This window comes from Montipora foliosa, chromosome 4 (genome assembly GCF_036669935.1).
Source record: "Montipora foliosa isolate CH-2021 chromosome 4, ASM3666993v2, whole genome shotgun sequence".
NCBI lineage: Eukaryota > Metazoa > Cnidaria > Anthozoa > Scleractinia > Acroporidae > Montipora > Montipora foliosa.
The window spans coordinates 30,405,132-30,417,631 of NC_090872.1; the positions used below are offsets into that span (position 1 = coordinate 30,405,132).

At 40.7% G+C, this 12,500-nt stretch overlaps 2 protein-coding genes across 3 annotated transcripts in view; one reads left to right on the forward strand and one right to left on the reverse strand.

Annotated features, from left to right (window-relative positions):
• LOC138000590 (pancreatic triacylglycerol lipase-like) overlaps positions 1-12,500 on the reverse strand; it is a 66,952-nt gene that overhangs the window by 6,543 nt on the left and 47,909 nt on the right. The window lies entirely within an intron of this gene.
• Positions 9,159-12,500, forward strand: part of LOC138000591 (uncharacterized) — a 4,041-nt gene continuing 699 nt past the window's right edge. Inside the window, exons 1-4 of the mRNA XM_068847121.1 lie at positions 9,159-9,291; positions 9,825-10,059; positions 10,661-10,769; positions 11,659-11,762. Of these exons, the coding sequence (XP_068703222.1) occupies positions 9,187-9,291; positions 9,825-10,059; positions 10,661-10,769; positions 11,659-11,762 (553 nt within the window). The 5' untranslated portion in view covers positions 9,159-9,186. The remainder of the gene's footprint in view (positions 9,292-9,824; positions 10,060-10,660; positions 10,770-11,658; positions 11,763-12,500) is intronic.

A 12,500-nucleotide genomic window follows, 5' to 3' on the forward strand; every position in this document is an offset into this window, starting at 1 on the left:
GCGAAATAAAACGTTTCGGATAACCTGCATTGATGAAAGAAGTTTCTAGAGTTTTTATGTCCTTGTCAAAATCGGTAGAGATGCGTTTGGCTCTGTGGAGTGCGCTAGTGATGCAATTCCTTTCCACTTGGTAGGGACCTCAGATTTCCAATGTGTAGGTAGTTTCCCCGGTTTCTTGAAGACGCTGCAATTGAACTTGTTGGTATAACTAAAGGCAGTATCGAGAAAATGGTCGGGGTTTTCCTCGACAGTGAAAACAATGTTAGGGTGGTAGCGATTTAGTCGTTCGAATAGAGTATCAGGCTCGTTCTTTTTCTTCTTAGAGAAACAATCATCAACATACCGATCATAAAATGGCGGGTTGAAAGGTCGGACTACGTGAGCTTCTAATTTAGCCATGAAAATGTTTGCAAGGACTGGAGATAGTGGGTTGCCCATGCCGCATCCATCGATTTGTTTATATAGCTTGCCATTAAAACTGAAAACTGTGTTCTTGGTGACATTGCAGAGCAGGCCTCTGAAGAGTAACTTTGAGCTGAGTTGTGGTAGCTTGTTGTTGGTGTAAATTTCATGAATGATGTGGTCAATGGTTTCATCAAGCGGAACTTCATTAAAGAGAGAGGACACATCATATGAGACCAATACTTCATCATCATCAACAGTTCTGTTACTTAGACGCTCAGCGAAATCGGTGGTAGTTTTGATGCTGTATTCGTTCTCAGTGAGAGGAAGTAGGTAAGAGGCTAGGAACTTGGCGGTTTCGTAATAAAAGGTTCCACAAGTGCTGACAATCGGTCGGAGTTTCAGATTATCCTTCGTTATTTGCTCATAGTTCTGGAATTTGTGGGTTTTCGCAGTCCCATATAGGAAAGCCGGCTGGTTTGATGTCGGTTTGACCTTATTCAGTGGTAGAGGTGACTTAAAGTTTCGGGTCAGACAATCTTGAAAAGATTTGAGGTCTTTTAGTGTGTTGTCCTCAGTCACCATGTATTTCCCGTTAGTGATGCCTTCTTCGATCATAGTTTCAAGTTTGTTGACGTAGTAGGCGCGTTGCATAATGACGACAGATGAATCTTTATCGCCAGAGAGGACCACCAGGTCGGGATCTGATGCTAGATTATGTAAGACTTTGTAAGTGTAGTCAGATGTGCTGAAAATGTTTTGGTGGAAGAGGTTAGAATGGACACGGAGGAAATGTTTGAAATCTTCATGTTGGCAAACAGGAATGCTTGAGCTAACTTGGTTAAGGAGAAGTTCAAACTCTGACAGGAGGTTAAGTTTCACGTGCCGATTCTTGTCGATGAAACTGTGGTTAAGTCCATAACGTAAATAATACATTGTTTCCTACTATATGTCCAATGATTATTCAGTAGAATTTTTAGCTGCTATAATGGAGGTTTCATTCCATTTCTACACGTTTTCTAAAGTATAACTTTCCCTTAGTGTGAATTTTCTCAAATGTTTCTTTGTGGAAACAACAGGCAAAGTTTGTATTGGCCGCCGGGACGAGTCGGTTACCCATTGATGAAACATTTGTGCTGTTAGGTATACGATGGCGAGCTTTACGAGTGACGAGTTCATAGTACGTGCAATGGATTGGAAGGTCGATTAAATTTCCAAGAGCGCGTGCTCAATATCGAAAACGTGTTTTCACTACAAATAGTCGACGAGCTATTTGGATTGGAGTGAAAGCTCACTTCCGGTTGCACGTTTTTGAGGCACAGGCGGCAACCGGAAGTGAGCTTTTTTCCTATTTAACTTGTCTTCACACTTGTATTGTTTCGTACCTTTTCACTGGTAGAGTAGCCTGCGTGCAGACCTTTCCTATTTCATTTGTTGCACGAGGAAAAGGGACGTCTGCGTAACGCCATCGCTAATCGTGTTCCGGTTTGTCAAGATCTTGGGAAACTGGGGAACTTTGATTGGCTGCCTCACAGTTTGCATTGCACGAGTAAATTCTGATTGGTTGTTATAAAAACCGTGATCTCATAATGTGTGCGGTGATTTATGCAGTTCAAAAATTTAGCGGGGTAATTCCAGTCAAAACAAATCTAAACATGCTTCCTCAATCGAAAAGCCAAGGGACAGAAATTTGGTGCAAGGTCGAGGGAAAATATAATGCATATGTGCAAATTCTTTCCTTACAATTTACTGTGCATCTCACATCATCTTTAAACAGTGCCTTAGAAAGTTAACTACAAAAGACGCGTGGACTTCGCACCAACTTGTGAGAACTCGACGAGGAGATTTTCAAAGCAGGACTTTCCGTCAAGAAGAAGGTACAGGCACTTGACATTACAGTAGAGCCTATTTCACCTGAGCCTATTTCTCCTGTTAGAAGGATCATTTTCTTCGCCGAAAGGTCAAGGCTCGCTCAACACCTGTCAAAAGCTATCCCACAGATCGCGTAATCACGAACTTTTCTCCTGTTAGAGCGATCATACGTCGACCAACTCAAGATTCCTCAAATGAAAATAAAACTATTGTGCAAGTTAAGGTCCAGTGGTGGAGGGAGATGACGGTAAACACATCGGTGACGATTGGAATAGCCTGCGAGCGGGCTCTTTTGTAGCTGCGAGAAGATTAGGGTAGGGAAAAAAGACCCTGCTTGCAAGCCACCCCTTTTTGAATTCTTCTACGTCATCAGCTTAGGGATCATGTGAGATTGCAGTGCGCATGCATACTTCAGTGCGGTACGCGTAATTGTACTTCGAGGACAGCAGAAACATCGTAGCATTCTCCTTGCCTTTTTTACGGGCGTTAGATTTTACAACGACCGCACAGAACTATCACTGCTCGTACGAGCACTTGGATGAGCCCTTGTTTGGGAAATAGTGGAAATATTGTTGTGAGAATCGAAAATTTTCACCGAGACAGTTGACCGCATGCTCGGGGCAGCACCTTTGCGACCTAAACGAAAATGGCCAAGCCTACAACAACTCAGAAAGACAAAGACCAGCAGAAAGACCAGAGAAGTTCTCTCAATACTGAAAGTACTGCAGGTTCTAACAAAGAGGGCCCTATTCATAAGACGTATTGTGATGAAAACAATAGTCGGGCAATTGTTCTTGACATACCAGAAGCCTCATCATACTGTCAGTGCTGGTACTCTTAGGCGCTGGATAATTTCTATGCTTAACCTCGCTGGCATCGACACAACTAGATTTAGTGCGCATAGTACATGAAGTGCTTCATCCTTAGCAGCTTCACTGGCAGATGCCCCTCTATTGGCTATACTTAGCAAAGGGGGATGGTCCTCCAAGCAAACTTTTGCTAAACATTATTGTGTTCCTATTCAACACAAAAATACTTTTGCTGAAGCAATCTATATGGCCTGAATTGAGACTGCAGCCTTTTAGTGAAGTTGAAGATAGTAACAGTTAACTGATCATTGTACTCAAGCATGTGATAAGATTTCATGTCATGTTCTTTCCAGGTTGGGCTAAGATTAAAGAGCTTATGTTGCATTGATGTGTTCTAGTCTGCATTTATCATGGCTTCAAAATCTCACATGATCCCTCAAGGCGATAACTTAGAAGAATTAGAAAATTAAACAAGACTTACCTGGAAGTCGACGTTTGATTGAGATTCTTCTACGTCATCTTAGGCTTGAGGGATCAGGTGCCCACCCTAGCAGAGATCCCCCCGTATTATCTTTATATGATAAATACAAGCCATACTCCTTTGAAGACTGAATGAAGTACGCATGTGCAGTACAATCTCACCTGATCCCTCAAGCCGAACTTCGACTTCCAGGTAACTCTTAATTAATTTTCTAATTCTCTGCGTTCGTCCCCGAAAGCAGTATTCTGAATGGTCAAAAGTGACATGGGATAACAAGCCGCCTATAATCCAGCGATAACCGGGGAATATTAAATTAAACTTCGGCGGCGTTTGAGGCAACTTCTGTGGAAGCTTTTCGCGAGCTCTCTTGTAAAATCTAGCATGCCAATGCAGCTCAAGAAAGAACTGAATAAAATCAGTAAATTGCGTACTTGAAGATACTTGAAGAAATGGACGTTTTCGCAGAGATGCCGCAGAAATACTTTGTGTTGTTTGAGTTATTTTAACATCGATAATAACAATCGAACAGTTTTTAAACTCCAGTAAACCGTTCGTTGCTTCTGACGGATTATAATTTAAGCAATAATGTGATTGGTCCAAAATAAACCAATCAAATTAAATGTTGCAATGCCAATAACATCTTTTTCGCGCGTTTTTTGACTTTTTGCCTAGGTTGCGTGAGGTCTTGTGTACTTGCGTCAAATCGCGAAGGTTGAAGATGTCGATTGATTTTATTTCGCTGAAGAGGGAATTTAAAGGACTTTTAACTTTTGGCTTCAAACTTGTAAAGACAAATGTAGCTGAAAAAAATTGTAAAGATTCCCGATTTAAATATCATACGTCGCACGGGGTCATGCAACGCGTATTTTTTGCGTAAAAGACGTAATTTGACGTTACCAGAAATGACGTCACAAGCGTTATGACTTCATCTATCATCCCATCCCTCAACCTCGTTCCCAGGGTCTCTCTTATCTGCCTCCCTTGGTCGGTGGAAGAAAGACCCTTGTTGCGGCTGGTCAAGTGACCACCCAGAATAGGGTGGTAAAAAAATCTGCTGGAAGGGTGGGGTAACAGGGTTTTTGATTGTCACAGTAACAAATTTACTAAGGCAGGGAGAGAGCGGTATGTCGCTTGACTCAGTAGTTTTCGCGCTCAATTTAGACATCTGGTCATACATCAAAGCGTTCAAAGGTGAAACAACTAAAACTACAGACTTTGTTACCGACGTAGTTGCACGTATTTCCTCTCTTTCCTTCAACAATCGAGGCAGAACTTGGAAAACTAAGGATTGATTGTAGCCGGTAGGAAGAACAGCAACTAAATCTTTCTTTAAATATAAACTTTCCAGGCAAATGACTTGTTTCACTTTCAAAATTATATCGTCATAGCCAGCCGAAAGTAACGCCTTCTGAACACATCTCAGAAACCCGAGCGCCATTTCGAAACCAACGATTGTTCAACTTCACCTTCCCCCGGATGCTATTTTATCGTCCTCTCGACCAAATTTACTTGAGTACCCACCCACCCTGCGGTTTTGGATGGATAGGTAGTCACGTGACCAGCCGCAACCAGGGAGCGCTTACCATTTGAAAGAAATTTGCCTGTTCCCGATAATACTTCACACTGAAACAGCATTTACAAACGCGGTAATTTTGGCTCGCTACATTTACAACTTTATTTGGAGTTTTGACGCTAGCCCATGAGGACCCGCAGACGACTTTTTTTTGCACACCACATGACGCCGGAGTTGCTAAGGACGCTAGTTTTTCTATCAATTAGTAATGAACGTCCTACTGCGAAAAGCAATTAATTTTATCAACATTCTGGCCAACAATCTGTCGTCAGTAATTAGATAAGGCGTCACATTTTTTAACATGATAAAGGCGGCCTCTGGGGGTAGAGTAATTTAAAAGGGATTAAAATGAAACACACCAGAGATCAGCATATTTTCTCAGCTCGCGAATCCTCCACAAAATTGCACGTGACCTTCAACTTTCGCAATGTCACAACAGAGATCATAGCAGAGAGGTCCATTTTATTAAGGAAAGTGAGGGAAAGTCAAACGCGAAAAGCAACGGCTGTCTGCAAATCTCTGAACTTAAATGTAACCGGAAGAATTATACTGAAAAATAAATGCGTAGCCTAAAAAACATTTCTTAGTAAAAACCGCAGAAAATACAGCAGACTACTTACTGTAAAGATAGATACGAAAATATTTATCATTACCATCCCTGATGAATGTTGTTTCGTTGATAACGCATTGGTGCCGCCGCTGTTAGAGTCGCATACCATGGTCACCTCGTTCTTGGTTTTTTTTTTCATTCGGAGTACATTTTAGTAATTACCTACTTAATTTACAAAATTAAACAAAGCAGTGAACAGCGCATTTAACCAACAATCCTTTGTGTTCCTCTGACTAAGTTCTTATCCAGGTCAATCATTACATTCATGTATAAAACTTAGTCAGTTCATGTGAAACCTCAATAACCGATGCCCTTTTTGAGGCATCCACTGCAGTAGTGCTGGTGATTAGTTCCGAAAACGTCGGAAGAAAACTTCTCCCTCGAACCGCTGCTTCAAGCATTTTGCCAAAAGAAAAAATGTCACTTTGCGTACTTTCCCTTTTGCCCGCTTTCACTTCCGGCGCAAGGTAATCCACGTCACCTCTCCGATATCCCTTTGCTTTGGCTATAGCTCTACTTTTGCCAAAATCGATTACGACTGGATGAAGTTCCCCCGAGTTTCCCTGATGCATCAACACATTGTTTGTTTTCAAGTCATTATGTAAGATACTCTTGTTGTGCATATATTTGAGAGTTTCAGCAATTTCATAAAAAACACGGGCTGTTGAATCTTTTTTTAGTCGCCGGTTTTTCAAAGCCTCATGGAGGGTAGTACTTTTCCCGCCAATGCTATAGAATTGAAGAACGAGGCAGAATGGCTCCATCGTTGTACAGACACCAAAAAGGAATGGGAGATTTTGGTGGTCGCCGAGACTTTGAAGAATTCGAGCCTCGTGCAGAACCTCGCGTCGACATCGTTCAGTTTCTTCGGGCGAGTCCTTTCTTTTCTTAATTTCTTTAACTGCCGTTTTCATGCCTCTGTATTCAGCCAAATAGACAGTTCCAAATGTCCCTGAGCCTATCGGCTCATCGGAAGTTTTAACTAAGAGTGACGAGCAGATTTCTCGCACCATTGGCAGATATGTCTGATCAGGGATCGTAATTGTAGCTCGTGTGGACATTCCAACTCTGGCCGATTTGCTGAAAACGCGAGGCTGTTCATCCAGTTTAGTTGAAATTTCTGGCCTCTTCCTTTTAAGCGATAACTCTAACATTTGTCGCCCTCTGCTACGTTCAAGTCCTTGCACTTTGTCCCTTCGGCGCCCTTCATTCTCAGCCCCTGCCTTCTCATCGTTCTGTGCCTCGCCATTTTTGTCGAATTGTAGTGTCGCTCGGCTGTCACTTTTATCACCCAAATCTACCAGCACTCTGTTCAACCTGGCTTCTTTGTCTTTCTCACTGGGAAAGTTGCGTTGAGCAAACTGGCTGACATCGCGTTTTTCCTCCTGACCACGTGCACGTCTCTTTTGCCTGTCTGCTCGCTTCTGCCTTATTTTTTTCTCCCTCTGCCTTCGTCTCCACTCATTTTTCTGATTTTTTTTCTCTTCCTTATAATGTGGGCGAGAAAAATACCTATCTGCTTTTGATTTTAGCGGTTTATCTGGTTGAGACATAGCTGCGCTGAAGACAACTCCACTGACATTTAAATGTGTCAGTCTTCGGAAATGGGCTGTTTGTAATTCGACTCAATGTCACTGGAGATCTGTCGAAGTTCAACGGTTGTACTTTTTTGTACTTAAGAATAATATAAAGAAACACGGACTTGCTTGTCTCCTACGCTGCAGACACTGTTGGGCCGCGGCTTTGGCTTGTTTGTTTGTTCTTGCTGACGGCTATTGTTGTTGTTGTTGCATTTTATCCACCAAGTTTGCAGGGAAAAATTGGAGAGAATGATCTCTCGTAATTAATTGACCTATTATTTAACATGACGCCAAACAACAATGGGGAACAACGCAAGGTTTTCCACTCAACTAACTCTTTTTAACTTCACTAGTGCCTGGCCTTCGGTGACTACGTTTGTCCGTACCCTTCCCTACAAGGAGAAAACTGTTTTCTCCGTTCAGAAACGGTTCGGCTACACGTAGGCCACGCAAAACCTTAGCTGACAACGGCCTCCTGACTATATATCCCTTAATTACACACAACTCATTCTTTACCGTGACACCTGACCTTCACCATGCCCTGAGCGTTCGAAGCAAGGGAAGTGGAGAATTGTGGAGAATAGGTCATTTTGAATATTTCCTAGTTCCATTCTCTTGTGAGGGCAAAAATTGATCACTCGGCCAAAAATTCGTGCGCGAGAGATGGCACCCCAGGGGCCCTGGGACCCAGATTTGTTATTGTGCCAGCGTTGGTTGATCTGCGGTAGTATGTTTATAGCAAGATGGCGCTCAGAGAAAATTTAACCAACACAGCAGGTGAATTATGCTTTATATGGAATTTCTCTTACTGTGACGCGCCAAATTTGAAAATGTATAGGCTCATTTGCTATTCAAGTTTCTTTCATTCTGTCCGTGTCAATATGGAAAGCAGCAGCGACGGAATTGCGGAGATCGATAAATCCGATATTACGATACACAAAGTCTTCTCTGCCTTCTTGAACCCTGGCAAGACTTGGTTTGCCTTGAACACAAATTTATGTTGTACGAAGCCATCCACGTTTTGCTCCTCGGCTACAGCAAAGCTTTTTCACGAGGAATATGCTCTGGTGTCGTTTGAAGATTTACGTGGGAAGGATGGAGTTCCCGCCTCCAGCAAATGGTTTCACAGCAAAGGACTGCGAAGCGACAAAGTGCATGTGGCGACCGCCTTTGGCCTTATCCTCGGTATTCTTCGATTAAGAGCATTAGAAGATTGCCCATTTATCAAATCCCGATATTTTGAATCAGTGGTATCGCTGCTGAACGCAAAGGCCTTCGATTTAGACCTCGAAAACTCAAGGACAGACACTTCTGAATTGATTAAGCTAAAATCACATGTTTCAGCTATCGAAAACCAGTTATCCGCAGCTTCTCAAGTGATTTTAAGTTTGCACGAAAAGCTCAAGTCTTTCAAGAACGAAGATGCCGAAGATCTCCTCACTCCGCCTGCAACACCGAGCCCGCCAAAACTTCGCGTTCTCCCGCCAAAATCCGACATGGAGAAGAATATTCGAAATCAATTATCCCCGAGACAGGAAACACCCAAGCGATTGAAAGGAGTGAGAAAAAGAAGGATATCGGAGCTCAAAGTTGATGAAGACCTCTCACCGAAAACTAAGCTAAGAAAAATCCGGGAAAGAGCTCGGTCTGTTGTTAAACAATTAAACAGGATATGTCATGCCAAAGGAGAATCCCTGGGATCCATCCTGGGAGAGTGTTGCGTCAATGGGGGTAAAGACAGTGCCAAGGCACAAGAAGCAGTACGTTCTGCTTTTGACGTAATGGTAAAATAGAAGGGAGCACGTGTAACATTTTCAAAGTTGCTGTCAGAAGAGACCCTGGATGCAAGAGCCCAATCCATGCGCGTTCCTGATTGGGTGATGGTATTATTTAAGCTGAAATCCAGAATCTCAGACAAAGGCAGGCAAGACTTCACCAATTTGACAAAACTTGGAAGAACAGGGGTAAGTTATGTTATATTCTATAATTGTTAATGTTCTTATCCTTTTGGGAGCCAAAATTGCTCAATTTGAAAATTATGCTAAATTATATAGCAAATTCATGTTGCTTGATCATGTCCTTAATTCTTGTGACCAGCATGTTTTATATTAAGTCATTGATATTTATCTCTGGATTTGGATGAGCAGTTCCCCAACGGCAATGTCCACACCACAAGGTTCAGCTCTGCCAATGTGTGTAATGCATTTAACTGCTTTTAGTGAAGCTAGCTAATTTTGAGATAAAAGTTCCGATGATTTGCCGTTTTACTTCTTTATTTTATGCAGTCATTGCAGTAATTAGGTCTAGCCTAGTTCATTGTTTGAAAAACCCATCCTTAGAAAATAGCAATTCAGTGCATTATTCGATGTAATATCTTGCTTTATTTTATGGTCACAATTTAATACATCAATATATAACTTACGTTTATTATTATTATTATTATTATTATTATTACTATTATTATTTTTATTTATTTATTTATATTATTTTTTTAAAGAAAAAAACTGATGAGCCCATCTTCCTGACCAAAAACAACATTGTAGCATTAAAACAAGAGCAGTTTAAAGTTACCAGAAGATTGGTTGGTCTTCAGAAACTTCCACCTGATGTACCAGGCTATGAAGTGAGTCTTCCTAATATTGTCACTTGGGTCATCAGAGAAATGCGGTTGCATGGTTTTGTCTCCTCTGAAGTGGTCTTTAATTTGAAGTGTGATGGGCGCCCTTTCTTTGGTAAGTAACCAGTGGCTTATTAAACATTTTCATTCCAACAGTGGTTATGTAGTACATTTAGCAGTAAAAGTGTATCAGGCCAAAATATTAGTAAGAGTATAGTACACTAAAAGAGGTTAAAGATAAAATCTAGAAGCTTTCATTTGGATAGAACTAAAGGTGCCTGTAAAACCACAGGAAATTATGACCTCCCAAATGAAAAGCTATTGCGAAGAGAAACTTTAATAGGGAACTTAAGCATAGACGTGTTTGAGGCACTGACGGCAACGGGAAGTTGACATTTCTTATCCCTGGCACATGCTACACATCTTTTCAAGAAGCATTAAGATTAAAATGCTGAAACGAGGGCTTTCCAAATGGTTGGTTGAAGTCAGAGCACACGAAAAGCAGTTCTATTTTCCTTCTCAAAAATGTGTTTGCTAAAGTTTCCTATTTTTTTGTTTTAACAGTCACACCATAATATCTCACTCAAAGTAAGAAAAACATTTTCCATCCCCACAATTATTTAAAGGGTACAGATATTCAGTACTTGCAATGCATTGATTTTATTTAGAGATAAATGATATTGATATACAATAAGCTAATAATTTCATGTATTTAGGGAAAGACCAGTTGACGTTTGGTGTTGTTCCTTTGGGTGATGGGTGTCATTCAGCTCAGAGTGCAAAGTCAGTCATGCCCCTTTCTATAGCCAATTGCAGAGAGAAAAGGTCAGTTTAAATATTAACTTTTGAAAGTCCTTCCCTAAAGTTAGGCCAAAGTGAACTACTTATGTGTTTTTCAATTTCTATTGATATTGCACCATCAGACAAATGGGAACCTTCTAATTTATCTGTGAAATTACTCTGGAAATAACTCTAGCCTAAATTAAGGTGATTCCCTAGAAATAACACTTGACATTAGATTTTTTCCAAATTTTTTGTTGTTGATCCTAATAATGCAGTTATTCAAAATGTGCGATGAAAAACATATGGTACTGTGCTTGTTTAAGAGCCATAACTCGTCAAACGTGCATAAAAAATCTGTGCAACGGTACCAATTCAGTGGGTTTTCTTTTTCTGAATGCTGCTATGTTTCACTGAGGGTATCAGCGGCCAAACTCAGGGAGTTAATATTAAAAAGTCTCAATTGATGGATACATTGTGTTTAAGGAACACTGATGATTATTTTGATATGTTTTTTGGCAAAAATGCACATCTTTGGATCAGAGTTGACAAAACACCTCTCTACTGTGTGTCTTACAGGGATGATAAGATTTAGGTCACGATTGAAAGGGTATTAAATAAACATTTTCGGCAGTTACTATTTTTTTTTACTTAACATTAAAATTTTTTCTTACTTATTCAGTTGAAAGGCAATGAATTATAGACTAGATTAATGCAATAAATAAAGTACCTACCAGTGCTTGTTTAAGCAAAAATTAGCATTTATTTCGCTGTCAACCTTAGCTCTAGGGAAGTCTCCTACGTGTATGCTGTGTACATTACGTGCACATGCTCATTTGCGCACACTAATGATGCAAAAATCTTGTGCAGTAGGGATGTGTAATGCAATCTGAAGAATCACCTTAAACTAACTCTTGCATCTCTCTTTGTAAAGGGAGGAGCTTAAGAGAATTGTTGTCAATTTAAACAAGCAAAAAGATGACATCAAGAGAAATGGAATTTTCGTAGATGGAAAGCACTATCGGATCAGTTTCAAGGGTAATCATTAATTGAATCTGTGTGCCAGATTCCATTCTTAAGAGCAACATTTTGCATAGAACAATGGGTATATAGAATGGATACAGCTCTTTAATAATGTCATGATATCTTAAACTCTGAAGTGCAAATATTGCAGCAGAAACACCAGGTGGCACGCCCGTGAGTCTGTGAGTTCTTTGATATCATGGCATTGTAAAGTAGTTGGCTTCCTTCGGTGACTCACTCCATACACTGTACATAACATTTAGGTGCGTAGAATGTCTCTTGGCAATGCAGCTCTTTAATAATGTCATGATATCGTAAACTCTGAAATGCAAATATTGCAGCAGAAACATCAGGTGGCACGCCCGTGAATCTGTGAGTTCTTTGATATCATGGCATTGTAAAGTAGTTGGCTTCCTTCGGTGACTCACTCCATACACTGTACATAACAATAATTATTAGGTGCATAGAATTTCTCTTGGCAATGCAGCTCTTTAATAATGTCATGATATCTTAAACTCTGAAGTGCAAATATTGCAGCAGAAACACCAGGTGGCACGCCCGTGAGTCTGTGAGTTCTTTTATATCATGGCATTGTAAAGTAGTTGGCTTCCTTCGGTGACTCACTCCATACACTGTACATAACAATAATTATTAGGTGCGTAGAATTTCTCTTGGCAATGCAGCTCTTTAATAATGTCATGATATCTTAAACTCTGAAGTGCAAATATTGCAGCAGAAACACCAGGTGGCACG